We start from the raw sequence: 22,272 nt of genomic DNA on the forward strand, positions 1-22,272 counted from the left end.
TACCAGAGTTAAGACATTTCCAATGACTGCCCCCTGCTGCAATCAGCACTTTCTCTTGATGGAGCCACTAATCACAGCAGTTTACCAAGTGACCTCGCTGTGTCTATCTCATCTTCAAGGACCCCGAGCTGCAGTGCCCCCAGCTGCACTAACCTGCCCCAGCAGGGCACAGCACCACATCTCATAGCAAAACATCTCTGCAGAGGCATTCATCATGTCCAGCACGCACTGCAAGCTTTGTACTCGGGGCAGAGATGAGGAGATTGGGGCAGAAATTATCTTTTTATTATGTTTTTCCCCTATATATACACACGTTTGAAAATACTGGCTGCCACAAGCTGAAAAAATCCTATAGAAAAATTAAATATTTACTTCTTCTGTTTGTTAATATCTTTCATTAGTTACTCAACTGTAACAGTCATTAAAATGCTGAAAGGAAACTTCATGTAAATTCATCACTAGCCTGGGAATACTCCGCATTTGCGAGTGGGCTGCGCGCTGCTGCCGAGCTCAGAGACTCAATTTCCCTACAGGCAAGGCCAAATGTCTGGTTCACTCACAATTTACAAATGATTATTTTTCTAATTAATCATTCATCAAAAAAAAAAAAAAAAAAAACCCTCACAAATAGCAACAAGGCATGCTGGTGTAAGCAGAAGGCAGAGCTGAGCGGCACGGCTCTGGGCAAGGCATGGGCACCTGCAGAGCCCCAGCTGATGGCAGGGGGAAGATGGGGAAACGTCCTTGCTATCTTCTGCATAAGGAAAGACATGATACAGGTTTCTGTTAGCTGAAGCTCATCAGTGTCAGTTGGAGTTGCAGTATACTGGGAGCCAAAGACGGTGACGCCGTCAAACAGTGGGTGAGAGTGAGAGGAAAGGAGGTTCACAGGTGTGGGAGGGAAGAACTTCCAAACCCCAACACGAGGAGGCTGGAAGCAGCACGCAGAAGTAACCCTGAAGGAAAGAGGCCACAGCACACGCAAGGGAGCAGAACAAAAGGGACCCGCTAAGCAAATTCCTTGGCCCCCAGCAGTAGCAATTTGGCTGTATCCAACCCACTGCCTGCAGCCCAGACCCAGGGATGCTCAAGTAACATTGCTGTTGGATCGACATCAGCATGCCAACTTCTCTCCCACCCTCATTTAGATTAAGGAATTACATAATCACAAGCACATTCCCCAGATGTAATACACCTGGATATCACCTCTCCCTGTGTTCAGATTTGGAAGATGAAGCCACTTCCTCGCTTTGCCAAATGGCTTGTAAGAGATGATACATCTACACACACCAACTCAAAGCAAACTGCAGACGCACCTGCTCTTTGCTCATTCACACCGATCCTCTGCTCTCCTCAATATAGATCCAGGTTAGAAGCTCCCTGTCTTGCCAGGACAGACACGTGGGAGGTGGAACTGATTGCCTGACACTTGCTCTATCAGGCTCCTGGCCAACCTCTCCCCAAGCCAACAGCCTTTCGCAAAGCAGCACGACGTGGCAAAGGCAGCACGACATTCCAGCCCTGCTGTAGACTCCCACTGCCTTTTATTGTATGTCACAAGGCTAGGCTCGAAACATATAATCAAATTTCAAAGAGGCTGGAGTATTGCTTCATGCTTGACCACTGAGATTGTGAGAAACATCCCTGCTGTTGCAAGAAAGAGAAGTTTTCCTCCCTACAGCATTTCATGAAGCAAGCTCAAAACCTACAACACAACAAGGGCCTTGGAGACAGAGGTAACGTTGAGGCAAACTTTGGAGGAGTCAGAAAGCCCACAGATCAATTTGATGGGAGGATGTCCTGAGCTGAATTACCCGGCTTCAGAGCACCATGGCTCCTCAGACCTGGAAAGCAGACCTTGCATTGCTGTTCTCACATAAGAATTATATATGAATCTCAACAGTGGGAAGGAAGACTGGCACCACCAAGGTTCCGTGGGAATGAAACCTCACATAAGCACTGCAGGTGCTGGGAAAGTATTTCCTTTGGAGACAGAAGAGGAAATTCTACCAATTCTCCATATTTTACTGTGGAAGTTCTGTAATAGCTCACAAGCACTAAACGAGGGAGGAAATTCATATTAACAGAAGCCACTGACAAGAAGTATGCCTTGATTCCAACTTTTTCTGATGGTTGGCCTTTTCCTTCCACTGCATCCATTAGTAATTCCATAAAGTGATCAGTGCAATAGCTGGAACTTAATACATTTGCAGGAGGCAGAGAGAAATCCAGGATGAAGCAGCATTTAGCCTCAAGTTTGGAGCATTTAAGAAAGTGTTATTATTAGGAAAATTTCTCAGAGGAAAGCTATGACATGAATGATGTGTCTGAGTATTTTTTCTAAGTGAGAGTAAAAGATTGCTGATCTGAGGTATTTCCTGCCATTATTTTCTTATGTTTATATTCTCTCCAATGCATCCTATTATAGCAAATCTGTTTGGAAGGGCTCCATTCTGGAAGATGATGCATGCTCCAAGAATGCCTCCTGCCCAAGGACTAATCCTATTGCAACCACTCGTACTGCTTGTGTGTTCATGATCATCAGATGCACGAAGGTGCTACACAGTTGAACACAGAGCAGCCAGCACACTGCAAACTTGGCTATAAATGTCCAATTCTTTCATTTTCTGAAGCAGCTCCTTTTTTTTTTTCCTCATTTATTAATAGCTGTTTATGACCCAAGTTCAGCGTTTGGAAAAGACGTACCTCCATCCTAACTTAATACACACATGGAGAGCGTTGAAAACCAAAATGTGTTTTCTGAGAACAACTCCAGATCTCATTCCAGTTCCTCAAAAATACAGCCAGCCCACTCCCTGAAGGACACAGTAATAACTCATCCCTTTTATTTTTAGCCCAGCTCTTCCTTCAAAGCCCAGCAAGAAATGTGGAGTTTCGCAGTGTGCAAAGAATCCCTGCTCATGATTAACGTCTGTGTGAATAATAAAGCTTTAATCTGGTTTGAGTCTGTTACCTACTGCTTCGGCAAGTTTAACATCAGATGGCAGCAAGAGGAGCAAGGGTATCCAGCCAGCTTTCATATAACTCAAGGCAGTACTACAAGACTTAATTAATTGAGATCGCCAGATGAAAAATCTCATCCTGCACAGAAAAGGTAAAAAGTAAAACATCTGCTGCTGCTCAGAAAGTACTGAGATGGGATTCTAAATGGGAACCTCAGATAAACTTCAAAGAAAATGGACTGAGACCCCTCTGCCATATCAGAATTACGTTCCTCCTGCTCCAGAGCCCCAGCCTCGGCTGGATGCTGGCTCTAAAACATGACACAAGCAAACCTTGATGCTTTCATCACCGACATCTATTTTCTCAGCCACATCTCCCAGCAGACCCAACATGTGCTGAGTGCTCCTTCTAAAGCAGCACAAGTGTGAAGGCAGCACAGCAGCCTCCCAGATGGTGGTTGTGCTCTCCTTTCCTTTCACATGTGGTCTTAGCGTCACTGGTCCTGGCTTGGAGAGAAAAGCGATTCCTACAGGCCATGGTTTGATAAGGCAGCAACTCATTCTTCTTCCATATGTTCCCTTCCACACATCTGGAGAGGAGCTGCTCTGAAGCCAGCTGAGGCCCCTGCATGAGCAAAGCACCAACCTGGCATTGCAAGGAAACCAAAAAACTGCCGCACTGCTTTCTGCTCTGCAGCATCAATCAAGTGAGAGAAACGGACAGCTATCTGAAAATGCTTCGAAAGGGCACTTTGCTATTTGCAAGGGCTCCTTGGACAAAGACGACTAGAGAAGGTACCTGGCAGCACCATGCAGTTAGCCTTTCGGCAGGGAACATCTGTCATCCCAAGCCATTTACCTGCAAGTCACAGCTGGGCTCTGACTCTGCTCAGACATCCGCTATCCTGCTGCCCAGGTACAGATCCTTCAAGCGATCCAATCTCTGCTGGAGTGGTACAGACTGCAAAAGTCATTTCCACATCTCTCCTCTCATCAGATAAACCGAGCTCTCCCATACACAGTCTATCTTCACAGTTATCACCTTTCCTCCTCCTCTTCCACTACATCCCCAAGTGCTAAAAGATAGAGCGGTTTCTCTCCACTAAGCTGCCGTGATTCATTTTTGGGAGCTCTGCACAGAGCCCTGCACTCCAGCAGACAATGAGAGATCCTTCCATAGAAACACCCAAATTCCAACTGCAATTAAATTACTTAACTGCCCAGGGATACACCAACCTGGGACACAACCCCACATGGAAGGGGGGGTCCTGACCCCCACACCTGCTCACAGCCCCACACCACTTCCCATCTGCAAGACCTGGTTAAATCCAGACAAACCTTTCCAGCGATCAGGATGGCTGCAAACTACTCTCCAGTTTGCATTATAAATGTGATACTGGCTTTTTTTTTTTCTTTTCCCCCAAGTATATATTTAGGCGTAATATATTTTAATGGCAAAAAGCTGCTTTGTTCCATGGGGTGAGCGTGCATTTGATCCCTGTGCTTCAAACAGATCCAGGAATGGAATTTAATACATTTATAAAATTAAGAACAGATGCTGTGGACTGTTTAAACTAGCAAAGAAAATAGTAAGAGGAACACTCCTAGGAAGGTGACAGGAAGAAAAGGCAGAATGGTGCAGGAAAATGGAAATGCAGTAATGACTGACACAGGTCTGTGCCACAAACCCTTTGGGAAAGAGCTCCCAGCTGGGGCACTGAGACACCTCTTCTACATGAGCTAGAGAGAGAAACGTAACAGATAACACCAGCTAGAGATACAGCACATTTGTCTTCTACTATGAGAGAGACACAGTTCACCTTAAAATATAAATCATAGTGCATGCAAACAGAAATCCCTTCCTCTTCTGCTCGGTCCTCCTCCAAATATTAAAGCCAATAAACGTAAAGGTCGAGTTTACATTTCACAGCTTCCTCTCCCTCTATTTCCTTTCTTCCCACCGATCTCTTGGACAGCCCAAGTCTCCTCACAGCCTGGGGGAGCTCCTGGGACTCACTGAAACCCCACACTGCTTGCTCAGTATTTCTATTCCAGCTTTTCAAAGCGATGGCAGCTTTTCCTGCTGACTTACGGTGCCCTGTTTCTTACCACAGGCTTTATAAGTAAAGTACAGCCCAAGTCAGCATCCCTTGGGAAACGAGCCAGTACAGAACAAATGTCTACATCTCTCTGTTCCACACTGAATCACGAGGTCCCTCGATCCCACCACTCCCATAACAGAAGGTAGCACTCAGAGAGACCGAAGCCACTGGCACCACATGATGTTAAAGGTATTGTCACCCCCATTTCACAGCGCATTACGCTGAGGTATGGGGTATGTTAAGCAACTCTTGCCTCTGGTCACAGAAATCAGTGCAGTGAGATTGGAATTCAGGAGCTGTGCTCAGGTCCTGCCGCACTCTTCTTGTGCACAGAAGTGCCCACATTGTACTTGCAGATGATACATTTGCATTGCAAAGCCAGGAGCTGCGTGCGTAAGTGCCTGTATGTACAAGTATACTGCATATTAGGGAGGCAGATCTTTGGAAAATTCAGCACATAGCATTCTGTCTGCAAGTCAAAAGCCATCTCCAATTGCTAAAACTTAAATAAAAACACAAGTTGCTACAATTCATAAGGAGCTTAATATTTATTACCATGTACTGCAAGCATGCAGCTATGCAGAAAGTCTCCATTACTGTCTCCAGTGATTATTCAAGGGACGAGAAAAAGAAAGAATAGCCTTTGATGGCAACAAAACAAAAGCAAGTGTGGAGAAAACAATGTATTAAATCCTTTTCACAGCTAAAAGGGCAACGAAAATGCTATATATTTATAAAGGAAATGAAAACCTGTCAGAAACAAAATGAACTGAGTAACAGATCTTGGGCTGAATAAAGAGAAGCCGGAACACAGGAACCAAAAAATGCGACCAGGGTAGAAATAAAGCATGCTCTGCATGCCTGAAGAGAGGGCTCCCAATGAGCATCCAACCCATGCGAGTAGAAGAAATACAACAGTGCCATTTGGTTCTTCTGCTGATCTGCTCACGGCGAGCCCAACGCCAAGCAAGGCCCACAGACACATTATTCATGGGATGCCTGGTATTAAACTAACTGGTGTACCTTCTGTGCAGCAGGAGGAGGCTGCAAAGGCAGCTCCCAGCCCATAGCCTTGGGGGTACGGAGACAGGAATGTTCTGGGTTGCCAAAGAAAGTGTGCAACCAACTGCACGAGCTGGCCTGAATCCCAGCCCCGCAATGGTAACATTCTGGAAGTGCACCTGAAAAACGACTGCAGAACTTAACTATCTGAGAAAAACACAAATAAAACACAGCTACTATAAACCCAAGGATGGCTATCCAACAGAAACGAGGCTTTTCGGTGTGCGGATGCCTTGGATGCAAGCACTGATCTGATACTCAATAATTTAGCTTTATGTCTCTAATTGCAGGAAGTTTATGTGATTTCAAAAATAAACAACATAAGTATTTCATAATTCAGATACTTAATTACTATTACCATATTGATTGCAGGAAACAGGATTAACCACACATTATATTTTGTCAAAGGATAATGTCAACAATGTTGAAGCAGTGGCTACCAACAAATTAGCAGGCTGCATTACATGAAAAACGAACTAAAAACCACAGCCATCAGAAAGGAGAATTCTCAATAAATGAGCACATAACCCAGCCCAGACTCCTCATGAAATTCAGGAGTAGAAACCACGTAAACGTGCAAAGTTTAACTCAAGCTCGGAGAAGAAGAAAGCTGGAAGATCTTTATCTCTTGAAAGTCTCCTTGTGTAGATTGCTCATCGCTGCAGTCATTCAGATAGGTCCAAATAGCACTACGAGGGACAACAACGCTCCTTCTTTCCCTGGTTCCTACAGCAGAGGTGTGGTGAGCTACCAGGAGCTATCTGCTCCAAGGCCATCTCACAGGAAGCCCAAGCATGGTAAGACCTGAGCAGCAAGCAAGAGCTCCTCCTCCTCCTCCTCCACCAGGTGAGCAGAGGGGAGGTCCTCTGTCACAGACAGCAGGAAGATGGCCAGCACTGAACATCCTAGTGGAGTGGGGCAGAGCCCAAAATGTCCACTCCACTAGCTGGTACCCTCGTGCTGTGCTCATGGCAGATGTGATGAGGCACCATTTGCCCCCAAACGAGGCTTTTTGGAACACCTGGTGCAACACCCCTGCACCATGACACTCATCTACAGCCAGCAAGTCTCAGATACACTAAGCTCCCACACGATACCATGGAGTGCAGCCTGGATTACAACTGCCTGGAGTCCATTTCAGCTTTCTCAATACAGACGTACTTTCATTTCAATGGGATCAGCAGAGGCTAAGCTGCACATTAATGAGAAGTGGTGGTCTCAAATCTGAAAAGATATTTTCTTTTTTTTTTTTTTTTAAGCTTCCTGAGACGCATTCATTGTGCATCTCCCTCAGAACAGTCTGCAGCTACTTCTGCTCTATATCAACAGAAGGGAGAGAGCATAACAGGAAAATAGCACGGTTCTTTTTTATCGTACATGAAAGGTAGGTTGGAAATCTCCACAGAGGCACTTAAACATCTCTCACCATATAAAAGACAATGCTCAGATACTGCAATTCTTTGCTTCTCATCATCTTGAGGATTCAACAAATCCTAGACTGCACCGGGAGCTCTCTCGGATGGATCATGCATCCAAAGGTCGTAGGATCTACCTCCATGTGTGCCTCCAGAAGTCATCCCCACAGTTTTAACCAGCCTCTCTCCATTACCCATTCCAAGGTAACAAAAAGGCTGCATTCACTGTGCTGCATCAGAATTGGCCCAGCACCCTGTAGGTAAGCGAAGGACCTTGAGGCAGCTCTGTGAGGTGAGTGCCTGCTTGCAACAGAAATCTCCCAGTGCCTTTTAGCCTTGAGAACAGAGCCCATCTCCTCAACCTTAACGTGCTACCACCCAGCTGAGTAACTGAATGAGTCCTAGCGGATGCACTGGAGGAGCGGGCTTTAGCAGAAGGAAGGAGCACCGTGCACCTGCTGCTCCTAGACAGCCCATGACCCAAGCAACAAGACTTCTAGCACAGCCCACACCACAGCTCTGTAGGGTCAGGGAGAAAAGAGATCCATTTTTTCCCCTTATAAGACTTTTACAGCCCGATCCAAAGCCCACAGGGGCTCATTTCAGGTGTTAGTGAGCTGCCCACAGCCCAGTCTCCAGCAATGCCTAGCACATACTGCTCAGCAGGAAACAACAGACAGCGCTGGGCACTCAAGTGGAAAATTCTGGTCATTATCTTTTTATAATTCCGTACTGCATGATTCTTCTATACGAAGCCTTATGAGATGTGACAGAAAGGAAAACTGCTGTATTTACACAGAGGAGCAAATACTGCATATGTCTGTGTGCGTACACACCCTCCGTATGTTTTTCTAAGAAGCCTCCAGGAATCAATCCCCATCTCAGCTTGAGTTAGATAACAAGCACAGGCTTTCTCAAAAATCCCTCCATTTTTCATTACCTTGATGTTGCCAGTTTATCCAAATATCCTAAAACTGAGACAAGCCAACGCCGATGATTCTGCTTAGACTCCACCTGCCACGAGACACAGGGAGCAGCGATACGTTTATTACCGATGCCAGCAGGATTTCTGCTGCTCTCTCTGACCCGTGAACCATTCACACAGGACCTGCTAGCCCAGCCCCACTCCCAGGCTCAGTAGCAATGCCCAGAGAAACCCTTTTGCTACAAGAGACAGCAGAAGCCCTGCGTACCCCAGCCTAGAAGCACAAGCAGGCTCGATGACAACCAGCAAGCAGGCTCCGTTAAGGGACATCCAGAGCCCAGGTAACATTGTTCAACTGGAAGCAACTGTATGTTAACAGAAGCGCTGCTAGGAGGGCCCAGAAGGACGAGCCTTCATGGCTGTTATGTCCTGTTTCCAGCAAAATAAGCTGCGGTTTTGCACCTTGCATCACCAGTGCTTTACTTAGCTCTATTTCTGGCACACCCCCAGGCCACAGAGGACGTCAACATAAAGGCTTCTTTCCTACTGCCTGTTCACGAAGCAGCACGGGCAGAAGACATGAACCCTCACACACCAGGGGAGCATCCCCTCCCTGCAGAAGCCCTACTGACTTTTTTTTCTACAGGCCCAACAGCCACGCCAAGGTGCTGTAAGCACTGCAGCCACTTCAAAAGCTGAGGACTTACATTTGCAGGTGAATTCTCAGTCCCTTCGGCTATCAGCAGAACAGAACCACGGGTCCGACCGGGACCACAGCACTCAGAAAGCAGGGGACACAGCGGGGCTGTCACCCCACAAAGCAGACGCTCTTACCTGCAATCCCGTGCCCAGAACATTGCCAGCAGAGCAGCACAGGAACACAGCCACGTCCTGCCCCCAGCACATCCCAGCACTGCCTGACCTCAGCACAGCACGTGTCACAAAAGCACACGTCACAGTCGCAGCAGCTGCCCTCACAGGAGGTGACAGGAGCCCTGGCAAGGTGTGGCACGGCCGCCAGCTTTCCTCCTGCCCACCGCCAGCCAGCTGCCAGCAGTCTGTCCCCACAGGAGTTTGGCACCTTGGGAATTTAACACCTCCCAGCTTCACAGAACAGCCACCGCGGTGCGAAAACCCGTGCTTGTTGCAGCATCACAAAGTGCCAACAGCACCTGTCCCCAGATCTCCACTTCTCCTGCATTTGTTGCCCATTTTACAGGAACACCTCCCGAGATCCCAGGCAGTTTGCAGGATAAGCCAGACAATGACAAAGGGACAAAACCCAGAGATTAGCTACCTAGGGCTACCAGACAGCATCCCTGCTGCAGCAAGAGGCTTCAGATGACCCTGATATTGGGGTGGTCAGCACAGCAAAGTGCCCATACCAGTGGTACCAGCCACTGCCAGCTCCCTGCAGCCACCCACACCTCTGCTCCCCGTCCATCCATCCCTTCCCAGGGGATTTGCAGTCTGCAAAGCACTGCATGCTGCTCAGGCACAGCCCAAACCCCAGCAGCAGCAGCAGGAGTTGCTCCCCATCTCCATCCCATCAAGGAGGGCAGGGCAGCCTGCCCTGGTTCTCCATCCCTCACCATGTGCCACTGGCTTGAAGTTTACACTAAGCAAGCTACTCAGAGAACCGAAGCACTCTCTCCACGGTTAATGTAAAATATTAATGTCTCATTTGTTCAACAATTTTGTGGAAATTAAAACTTTTAGGTTAATCATATACTGAACAATTTTAATTAAAGCAGTTATAAAACAATTAATCCACGAGAGCAGGCTTGGATCCCTGCCAGCCTTATTGGTTTAATACATGTAGGCAAAGCTTATTTCTCCCCATTTGACTTAATGAATGCTAATAAGTGACACAAAATATGCATGCAGCGCTCCTAATATAGTTAGTCCATCTGGTTTCACTTGCATTTTGTATTTGTCATTTCGCTTTGATAGAGAAATTGAAAATGAATTCTCTGCGCTTGAAATCAGAAGAACTTTGTACCCTGCTTAATCTAAAATAATTTTTGCAAACCTTTTGGGGAAAAAAGACAGCAGTTCGGTGCAGTGCATTCTGCAGCTATCTTTCTGGTTGTTCCAAGGTTGGAAGAGAGCAGAGGACAGAAATACAATCCTGTACTAAGCAGCACCACTGCACTGAGGGAACAACTCTAGCTCAGCTATTTTTTTTTCTCCCCCATCAGTATTTCAGAAGACTTTTCTTTTTCCTCGAGTAGATGATAATATAAAAAAAGAGGATAAAATATGATTGTAAGCGCCTGAGATAAATCCTCTACTACTTCAATTTGTTCTGCATTACAACTTGTTTGATCCATTTGGGGACGTATTTGTTTGCCAAAGCAAGCACAGCTCTAGCTCTCTGTTGAATATTTAACATGTGCCAATTTTTTTTATTATTATTATTTATTTATTTTTTAACCTTCCTACCCCTTCTATTTGAGTTCCATAACCATGTTATTTCAAGTAACACTTAAGAACTTCACTGTCAGGTGCAACCAATACACCTGTCCACAAACGCCGGCTCATCTGAACTCATTTGACTGCTGTCCAAACCACAAGGCCTGGTTTCTCCTTTGCACATGCATTAAAAAATGGGTTCTTCTCTGGGTCACATTCATATAACACAACAGGTATCACAATGAGAACTGTATGATGTGATCTATCACCATGGCAAATGGCCCTTGGTGTCTGCATCTATGGAGGCTCTGGTTTCCAACAGCACCCCACCAACAGCATCCTCTCTACAGTCATTTTAGAAGGTCCCAACTGTCCCTCTGTGGTCCATATGGATCTTCCCATTAATAACACCAGGGTACGGTCAGCTCTAAACACATCATCTTCCAAAACATGATGTGACACAGCTGCTCATCCCAGTGACTGGTTTATGGGTTGCCCTTGAGCTCGCCTTGCTCTATAAGTTCAAGCAGTGTTCCTCCATCATGGTGAGACATCTCCCACTGATGAAGGAAACTGGAGCACGTGAGGCTGACAGCCTGCACTCCACCTTCCCTGTCCTGCGGTGTTGGTGAAGAAAACAAGACCTGTACCCCCATGGTACAACCTCTGTCATTGTCAGATCCCCATGCAGCCATTAAAAATGTCAGCTCAAGGGCAGTGCAAGAGCAGCAGGGACCATTTGGAGTGCAGAGCAAAGACACAAGGGGTGTGAAACAATCGGGCACAGGTACAGACAGACAAATGGGTGCTTTAGAATGAACGTGGTCATAATTACACAGCAAAATTTGGAAACCCTTTGCTTGAAATGAGCTCACACCAGGAGGAGGCACACAGCCCTCCCTTTCTGCACCTCCCTGCAGGTCTCCATGCCCAGTGATGTGCCAGCTCAGACCTCAGACACAGCTCACCCCGCAGCCGTCTTTTTGACAATGATACTGCATTTTTTCTGCCAGAGGGATCCCAAAATAACTCACAAATCACACGCACATCACTAGAGCCCACGCTCACAGTAACAGCCAGCAGAGCAGAGACCTGGGCATGGAGACAGCAGAAATGCTCTAAAAAGGGAACTGCCCGGCAGCAGCAGGAGCGCAGCACCTCCTGCACACGTCCTGCCCCGCACAGCTGTGGGGATGCTGCTTTGCTGATGCTCGCACCCAAGCAAGGCACTGGTTCTACATGAGGCTGAGTGGAAAGCACAACCCAGCACCGAGAATGAAACGCAATAGAGAGAGCAGATTGACTGCGTGTCCCTGGGACCGAGAGCCTGCCAAGAAGCCAACAAGCTCTTTGTAAGCACTAAATACCTTCTCTGTGTGTCACTTAGAAAGATACAGATGTGGTTCTTCTGCACTGAGACATTCTGGCAGAGAGGCAACTCCCTTTTTTTTTTTTTTTTTTTAAATGTGCTTTAAACATCCTACAAACACTGTCAAGGGAAGTCAGCAGGAGGTCAAATAGAAGCCTTGTGTCTCAGTGGATAACAATCCTTCTGTGAAATCTTTCCAGCAGGAATCGAGTCACTCTTACATCTCCCTCCCCGCCTTCTTTTTTTTATTTTAAAGGCATTTTAGCAAAGCTTGCTTTGAAGTTTAAACCTTCTGCAACAACACCGCTTGCCAACAAGATAAAATATTTAGTGCTGCTATATACTAAAATCATATCTCTAACAATACATTCCACGCCTGACATAGCACAAAAGTTAATTCAGCCAACAAAGCAATACTTGCATTTTGTGTCTTGAGAAGCAGCAATTTATCTTTTTTTTATATATATAAATTATATACTATTGTGCTATTTAAACCTAAAGCCTCCCGTTGCTAAATAGAGAACAGAAAGATCTTTAAAAACAGACAAAAAGATCAGAGCTATGGGGAGAGCTGCAACAAAACTCAGAATAGCACTACCAGCCTGGATACTGAATGCAAAAGTGAAAAGCTCTCCCGCCAGTCCTCCCTGCTCGAGTCTGCGTGCATCCTTCATCTTGCTGGTTTGGTGTGGCTTTTTTGGCAGCTGCACGTTAGCTCAGCAGTAATGCCAGCAGTCCCAATTTGCTATTGCTCCCGTGTGTGTGTCTGAGTGGCTGCAGAGATTCTGCAACCCGAAGCTGCCACGCACGAGTCTTATCAGAGACCGCTGGGCCAATGGGGCACCTGCCCAGCACTGCCCGTCCCATCCAGCTCTCAAGGCATGGCAATGCACTCAGTGTGCTAGCAGTTGGGTTTCTCATGCAGAGACACTTGCGTGTGTTTACACTACCTCTGCTGTTTTCCAGTTTATTGTGCCTAGCATGCAATATTTAAAGATTGTGGCTGTCTCCCTCTGTTGGAGGGTCCCTGAACGGATGATGGCAAGTGCTCAGCTGAAGGGATTACTGACATCAATGGGAAACGACAACACCTGCAGGGGAGGACAGACGGCATCTGCCAATGACAGTGGTGTATGCACGACACAACGTGCTGCAGCAATGCAAAAACCCCACCTCGTGTCCCTGTGCCTCCCACCAGGTGCATGGCACACAGGGAAGGAAAGCTGCACCTCTGCAAACTGAGCAAAGGCAGCAGTGGCACAAGGGTGGAGGAGGGGAAGGGAAACGTATTTTGCAATCTGACCTTTGGGGTTTGTTGTTGAAGGGAACGACAATGGAAATTGTTGCAATGGTGCAAACACATTGCAGTGGTGCAAACATTCTGTTGGCAAGGTTGTTTCATCTGAGTTCTGGCTCCATGATAGGTCTTGCCTTCCTTAGCAGGATCTTAAAAACAACTAAAAAGAACCAGCAAGTACCTCCCCCCAGCCAAAATCACACCATCTGTTCCCATTTCTGAGCTTGTTTTTATGAACCGCTCTTTGCCATGCAATGAAGCAGCACCCCAGTGCCTCAAGTACCACGGCTTCTCTCCTAGCCTAACTCACTGCATTTCACTCTTTCACATAAAATTAGCTCTAACAGTCCCCAAACGTCTGTCTTTTCTCATCTCCTTGCCGGCACCTCGAGTTCACCCAGTTCTCTGCAAGCAGTTTGATTCCTCTCTCACATATGCTCAACACACATTCAATAATGCTATCCTCCAGCAAGACAACATACTTGGAGCTCCCAAAGCTAAAGAAAAGCAAACTAATTTAAAACAAACACATAAGTGTGTTCCCCTTTTACCTCTGCAGCATGCAAACAAGATACTTTAAGCCTGCAACCAGCTCCCTGTTCCTAAGAGCACCTCCATCGCTTTGTCTCACCCCAAAAAGCTCCCTCAGCACTACGCCAGTTCAGTGCTGACCCACCTCTCTGTGTCACCTCACTTGGCAGCACCATCATCTCATACTGCCTTCAAGCTTTCTGCTCATCTCTCAGAGCTTCCCAACCAGTAGCTCAACACATTCCTCCCATCCGCCTCTGGGCTTCGTGTCTCTTCCAACAAAAAGAGCATTACCTGCAGCATAACTATCTGCCTCCTCTTGGTTTATTATGTGTAAAACAATAGCACGTGTGTATACATCCATACGTACCCCCAGTGTAAAGGTGTAGAGAGAACTTTAACACTCCTGATTTTTGTTCTTCTTCAAAACAAAGCGCGTAATTCAGCAAGCACAAAATATAGGACAGAACAAGCATTTGGAAACATTCCCCCTCTGGTTCACCATTTCATAGAATAACAAAATCACTGAGGTTGGAAAAGACCACGAAGATCCCCACATTCAACCCCAACCCATCCCCACTGTGCCCACTGACCACGTCCCTCAGTGAGCCCACCACCCCACTGGGCAGCTGTGCCAACACATCACCACTCCTTCAGAGCAGAAATTTTTCCTATTTGGAGTTATGCCATAGCAGGAGCCTCGATCTTTATCTTGCTCACGCCTGATGCAATTCCACAGGCGGAAGCAGAAACACTGCTGATTTACTCCAGTGTAAATGATGGATTTGTCTGGAAGACATTAAGATTGATGGCACAGAATCAAGCCCTCCCAGCTCCAGCCCAACACCAGGCACGCAATACCTGCCGTAAGCCGGTCCAGGCAAGCAGCTATTGCATTCCATGCTATTGTTATCTCCCCGTCATGTGCAGCTGCTGCTGTCATGTGCTAAGAACTACTGTTTTGAAGAAACCCGGACTTGGAGATCTGATTGCTGATGGGGAAGGCAAGAAGATGGGTTCTGATGTCACAGGAGGCAGAGAAATGCACACACTCCATAGGGAACAAAGCCCTGAAGGCCATTCCCAGCCCCAGGGCACTGCTGGCACCACTGAGCCCTGGAGCCCCTGCAGCCCCTTGGCAGCCAGACCACGCAATGCAGGCACAGCTCCTGGCAAGCAAAGTATAAAAAGGACTCAAATAACAGTAATAAAAAAAGCACTCCACCTGTGGGTGATCATACTTTTTAAGATGGATTAGCCAGAGCAAAATGACTGCTTGTTTATTGGAAATAATGAATAGTCTGGTGCTTTTACTTGGGAAAGGTACACAGGGGGGGGAAAGCTTACAGTGCTGCAGCTGATTTTAAATAAACAGAAAACCTATCCCAACATCATGTATCACAGCCAGGAACGAAGCAGCCCCCTGACTTACAAACATGACTTATGGCAGCTCTTGGAAATCACACCAGGAAAACAAGCAAAGGAGGTAGGAGTGGAACAGAGGGAAGGAAGGCATAGAGAAGAAAATGTAGGCTGGTTCAGCCACACCAGGGTTTTGAGGAGTCTGAAACAAAGGGAAAGAAATCACAGAATCACAGAAACACCGTCTTCGAGCACGGTATCAGAACTGCAGCCAAGCAGGTCTGTCAGAAAGAAGAGCACAGCTCTCCCCCTGGTCTGGGGATCTATCAGTCAGCCTTCCGTCAGGCCAGTGCTAAGCCCTCTGAGCACATTTCTGATGCTGGGCATTTCACCCACTATCAGAGCACCGAAATCTTTAGTGCATCTTGCCTCAAAAAGCACAAGCGAAGCAGGGAAAGGTTGTTCATTTTTCTACAAAAGTAAGAATGCCTCTGAGAGATGAATTCTGTAAACTTCATTTTACACTTCTCTTCGGATTTATGTACGCAGCAGTGAGACACAGGCAAAGTAAGTGTGACCATTTGGGAGGATCTTTGGGACAACAGGATTAGGAATACCCTGAAGCCAACACAGCATCACCGTGGACAGGCTTTTTGCAGCAGTGTGCACCATGGCAGCACTGGGATCAGCTGGGACAGTGATCCAGCACACATAGATGAGAAAGCTCAAAGAGAAAGCAAAATGCATCCCTACGGTTCAGCTTCACTCCAAGTGCACCCACGGAGTCCTGGAAGCAGATTAGTTCTGGGTGTCCATTCACACCCTCACCCTCTTGCCCCAGTGGCACTAATTCAGGGAAACACAAACGCCCACCACAAAGGTTTGGCTGGCAGCTCCTCTTGGTTCCCAAGCACTGCCTGATGCAAACCAGAGCTTATTCATCTTCCAACCATCCCAGCGTGGACTCACAGAGGCCTTCACTTTGATACTAACACTGCTTAACAAAAACTACTTCAAAGACATACAAATTCTTTTTGACACTGGGGAAAAAAATAAAAAAGGGGAAAAAAAAAAAAAAGCAGATTCTTGCTTTTTCTGCCCTTGAAAGTCCTGTCTGGACACCAGAAAATACTACCCTCCTCATGCACAGGGGAGAGCTAGGTGAAAAGCACTGCCCACATTTATGAAGGAAGCACAAGAGAATCCCAAGGAAAGCCAGCACCGACTGGCTTGAAAGGCACCTTAACAAAGGAAGTACGTGAACAAAAATGCAGCGCTAAGACATTACCAAAACATGCATTATAGCTCACCAAAGTCCTTTGTGAGCAATGTGCCTGCAGAGGACTGCGCAGAGCATCGATCTGTCTGCATTCTGGGCGCTTTTCGGGTGATGCCTGACCGTGGTTTACAAGGGCAAGCTCATAGGTCTCTGTTGTTTATTTCTCTGCAGTCTTTTACTTGTCACTGATAATAGTTTTCAAGCCATCCAGGCTCGGAGGATTCAAACTGAGGTTTTCCAGAGGTGAAAGGTCAAAGCAATAATGTGTTGACCAGGGTCAGAAATGCTTATCTGCACCAAAATGGTTCTGGATAATCATTAGAGAAAGCTCAAATTTGGATTTTTTTTCCTTACATGGCACAAACAGCGAGCAGACCCTGTCTGTAATAGGAAGGACACCTCAACATCTGCACGTGGGTCCTGGGATCTCATCTGGGAGCCCATCCTGATGGCAAAGCCATCAGTGGGCACTGCGGGGTGACAGACACATCCTTCAAAACCCAATTCAAGCTGCCACAGGGCTAACAGGAGTTACAACCTTCTGGACAGACAAAATCACTGACACAGTGAGCGCAGCACCTCTGCAGACCCATAGGAGATGACAGCAGCAGTCAGTACAGTCAGTACAGCTGCCAGCTGCTCCATGCTGGGTTCTTACTGGCAATGCAGCCGAGCAGCAGCCCCTGATTTCAGCACAGCATTCACTCGCTGTGAAATGGGAACACGCTGCTCTTGTTAAAAATTCCCATCAGACTGACGCAGATCTGCTCCTCAGATAAAATAATGACACTGAGGTCCCCAAGAGAGCCCCTTCCAAAGCTAATAAAGTGCAAACAAATCCAGTTACATTAGGTTAATTTAAAGAACTTCTCTTTTTTAAGTGTACGTGGAGATAAAGAGGAAGAAACCTACTAAATTAATTCCAGCATTATAAATTTGATTTAGCAAGTGTAGCACACACCACTGTGAGAGCAATAGCGATATGGGAATGTTTTAAACTGAGAAAATAAATTATGTCAGGGAGCGGTGAGGAAAGAAATGACAAATGCACGACAGAGAACCTGCTCCAATATTAATTAAAGCAGAAATCTGCTTTTTTGTTTATATTTGGCCTCACTTGGAAGGAAGTGGAATTAGCAAAGGCTGCAGATTCACCAACAGTTGGAAACAGGGAATGGGATGAGCCCTTCTCTGGGGGTGCCAGGTTCTCATCCAGCTTCAGAGCCACATACCCCAACACCAACCCAAGGTGGGAGCAGCTCCTCACCACCCCACACCTGCAGAGTTCTCCCAGCCAAACCCATCCTTCGTTTTATAGCTGCATTTTAAGGCAGCTCAGCGCACTCGGACTTCACTGCTGGAGTTTCTATGCATGAAATCAGCAGAGAAGACAACAGGGTTGCATTTTCCATTCACAGCCTCCAGTGAGCTGCAACTCTTTGGTTCACAAAAATGGGGACTACTCCCATCCTGGGAGATAGGGACCACAAATGCTCTCCTTTAAGACAAACCCACTGGGCACCACGCTCCCAACTGCCTGTGGTGGGACTACACCATGTGGGAAACCCAAATCAAGCAGAGCAGCAAATTAATCTAGAGCAGATAACATGGGTGTATTCAACAACAAAACGACAACGCGAAGAACAGCAAATTAATGCACAAGCTTGGCTCTTCTTTATATAAAACATCTGTCAAAATACTTAAGCATTTGCTTCGTTGTGCATGCAGGAGGCCGTGATTTTGCAGACAGTCATAAAGCAGAGCAGTATTATAAAAATTAGGGATTTGCTTCATTGTCTCTACCGGTTTACAGTTACTAATTATGAGACTGCTAAGTGCCAAATGGTCAACAAGCAAATCTAATGGTTATTTAACTGCAGCCAGGTTGTACACGCGCTCACAATACGCATCCACACACGGAGCACAAGCAGCTTTGTGCACGGAGCTGTGCGTGCCAGCAGGAACAGCAGTGCTGTGTGCTGGACACCCTCTGCCACTGGGTAAAGCACAGCTGCCAGAAGGGCTCCGGCTCAGGCTGCTCACTGCAAGGCTGTGTGGATCACTTGTGGCCATTTTTTCCAATCCTAAATTCTACCATGGGGCCGGATCGCTCACCTGAAAGCCCTGTGGGCACAGCAGGACAAATGAGCAGCAGTGTTATTTTGGAGGAAGAGCTGCACAGCTCTGCTGCTTGGCGAGGGAGCGGAGGCTGGGATGGCTGCCACTGCGCTGTCACAGCGGGAGGACGGCTCTGTTAACAGCCAGGTGACAGCCAGCAGCGAGAGCTGGGAGGAGAGGGAACAAAGCAGGTGCCAACAGCTTCGCTGCATCCACAGGGCCTTCTCCTTCTGCGGGGCACAGGGAGCCCATTGCAGCACAGCGCTGTCGCACTGGTTTTCAATAGGGCCTGGATGTGGGCAGCAGTGGGCTCAGCTTCATCCCCGCAGCCAAACCACGGGGCTGCCTGCATTACAGCAGCTTTGCCTTCTGTGTACGGAAAAGGAAATGCTGCACCCGTTTCATCCAAGAAAGAGGGAAAGTTTTAAAACTGGGTTTTTCCAAGGGATGCCTTTACTCCTGTTTTCACTGCATTTTTCCGCTCAGCTTTCCTGAAGCACCACATTACGATGCATGCCATAGCACCAGTCTATGACAGTTCACCCTAAAGGATTAGGCAACCACAGAAAGTATTACAGCAATGCAGTTTATGTAGACCTGGAATGTATTCTCCAACAAGATTAACTTATCTAATAGGATTTGGGGAAGCTTTCAGGGCCATTAGGATGCCCTGTACACGCGGAAGGCGCTGCTTGCTGTAACCATTTGATTTAATCTAATCAGGACTGCCGAGATGCATTTTGTCAGCGGACATTTCTGTCATTTTCATATTACATCTCAATAGACAACTTCCACCCAACTTCCATCCCATGCAAGCAGGCAGATGCGTTTGAGGCTAATCTTCAATTATAAAAGCCACTAATTGTTCAAGTCCAAGCTTACAGCTGGTTGTAGTCTAATCCTGCATGGTGTTCCCCATCCCAATATTCCACTCTCCAAACCATTACACACCATTATAAACGTTCTTCCTTAGGAGTAGGCCAGGTGCTGTGCAGCACAGCAGTGCCAAGAAGCACAAAGAAATAAAGCCATCCCCATCCCATGCTCTTGAAGCACACACACAGAACAGAAGGATCATCCCCTTCAGCTGATCCCAACTTCATCAGCCGCGAGGATGGGATGCTGTACTCTCAGAGCTTCTTCCCATGCAAGTTTGTTCTTACACGAACATTTTCACTCATTATTTTCCAAACATGCCCCATCCCTGGAGGCATTCAAGGCCACGCTGGATGTGGCTCTGAGCAGCCTGGTCTGGTGGATGGCAACCCTGCACATAGCAGGATGTTGAAACTAGATGATTATTGTGGTCCTTTTCAACCCAGGCCATTCTAGGATTCTATAATTCCATAATTTTTTTTTAGAATGAAGGCAAAAAGGCTCTATGCATGTCACTGGTTGCTTGAAGGCAGGACTTTCCTGCAGCTCTTCCATCCCACCCTGCTGAAACCACGCAGCCAGCAGGTCCCACGGGGCTGTGTGCCAGCAGCCACCACAGGAGCACCCGCTGTATTTTCTGTCCTAGCCTGGCTCACGGATAGCAATTTGTGGTCACCATCAGCTAGCAGAGGTCACACAACCAGCATTCCAGCAGACACCAAAGTGAAGTCAAGATGGATGCAGGAAGCCTGATGCTCTCAGTACTGTAACACAGCAGAGCTTCACCAATTTCCACAGCGTTACATTCATTGGCAAGAACCATAACCTCTGGCCAGGTACAAACTGCCAAATGCCAGGTGTTCCCTGACCCCACACCAGGGCTCAAAGACAGCAACCACTGCTGGGCAGGCCATGTGAAATCAATGACACATCCTAACAACCCCCCCCCCCCGACACAGGGACTCGCTCATTCCAACTATTTTCCCTGCTGCACCATGGGAAAAGATGTTTAACCCTCCCTTTCCATCAGAATGCCCCAATACAGGCAAAAAGCCACCCTGAAGCAGTCTGTAACATTGACAAAGAGCTAACCAAATTAACCAGTGGTTGAATCCTGCCCCAAATCCAGCACTGCCTTATAAAACACCTCTGCCAATCACTGCACCAGCTGCAGAAGCACCAAGCACGGCACTGAAGGGAACAATCCTTGAAGACCACTGAGCCCACCAAAGCAAAGCAGCTGAGCCACCGCTGGTTCACACCTCCCAAGCCTCCAAATCTCATCCAAGCTCAGACTTCGCTGTCAACTTTGCAAACTCTGCTCTTTAGCAAAGCTAACGCTGGAAAAAAAATAGAAGAGAAGCTGCAGCTGAGCTCATCAGCCATTCTGTCTTTAAAGCCTTTGACTACAATCCGCACCAGACATACTTAGCAAACTTTAAAATACAGCCTCTCAACATTGTTACAATTAAGTCACTCTGAAATGTCATGAAAAGCAATCTAGTCCCATTAAAATCTTCACACTCTCATTAAAAAAGCACTTACAGACTCGAAAATGTTCCTAATACATTATTTAAAGACACAAGATGTACAGTGACTAAAAACCTTGTACAGAAAGGGAATAGCAACAGTCTGCTTTAAAAAAGCCTGCGTGCGTGTGCGTGCAAATTTGTGTCATAATTAGGTAATTGGGAAACCACAGGTAGAAGGCAGCTTGTAATATCCTGGGTTTTGTCTATTTTTTTTTTTTTTTTCATTAAAGAAAGAGGGGAGAGGGTGCTTTATTTGTATGGAAGCCAAGAAGCCCATTCCAGGCTGCTTGTGAGCTCTGCAGGCTGAATGTGCCAAAGCTGGAAGGATGGAGGAAACCATCCATCTCCACCAACACAAAGCAGGGGTCACTGGCGGCCGTGCCTGCAAGGAGCAGGGTAGCAGGAACAAAGACAAACGAGCTCCCACCATAACAAAGTGACTGTCCTCCTACAAAGCCCCTATCTTTTTTGATGTTAACAGCAGATGAAGGTATAAAATTTGCATCTTTATTGAGCCTGCTGCTAGGTGAACTGTGCTCCTCCAGGGCCCCAAAGCAGGGGAACAACGGCCTCTGCTTCATCCAGCAAAGGCTCTCCACTCTCCTTGCACCTAGCCTCATTTCAATGCTTTGATTTTAATAAGGTTTCCTGCAATTTAGACCTGGGAATTTAGAAGGGAATCAGGCTGCAGACAGGCACTGAAGCTATAGAAAGGGAAAAGAAATACCATTTAAATGAATTGAAAGAGCAAGAAATCTGAAAAGAGGGATAATTGCTAGAGGGATCCCCCTTGCTTCTGCCACACCAGGACAGAGCAGCATAAAATGAAATGTGTAGCAGCGCAGGCTGCTTGACACCAAAGAACCCTTCTCTGCTCTCCAATTCCTTATGCCAAAGGTGTTTTCCCTCTGACCACCATCCTCAGACCACGGCCATACTTCCTCCCATTTTATCAGATCCTTAGAGATGAGGAGCACAGCATTGAACCAGAGCAACCCATGGACATAACACTGACACACTGACTCC

At 46.9% G+C, this 22,272-nt stretch overlaps 1 protein-coding gene across 7 annotated transcripts in view; it reads right to left on the reverse strand.

Moving 5' to 3' along the window:
• Window positions 1-22,272, reverse strand: part of AUTS2 (activator of transcription and developmental regulator AUTS2) — a 657,596-nt gene that overhangs the window by 617,638 nt on the left and 17,686 nt on the right. The window contains exon 1 of one of the 7 annotated variants that reach the window (XM_090122504.1): window positions 9,302-10,690. The exons of the other annotated variants lie outside the window; for them this stretch is intronic. Within the exon in view, the coding sequence (XP_089978630.1) occupies window positions 9,302-9,373 (72 nt within the window). The 5' untranslated portion in view covers window positions 9,374-10,690. Of the gene's footprint in view, window positions 1-9,301; window positions 10,691-22,272 lie in introns of those variants that run through there. 7 annotated transcript variants of the gene reach the window in all.

The sequence above is a fragment of the Phasianus colchicus genome, chromosome 21, assembly GCF_987193195.1.
Source record: "Phasianus colchicus chromosome 21, bPhaCol1.hap1.1, whole genome shotgun sequence".
NCBI classification, from domain to species: Eukaryota; Metazoa; Chordata; class Aves; order Galliformes; family Phasianidae; genus Phasianus; species Phasianus colchicus.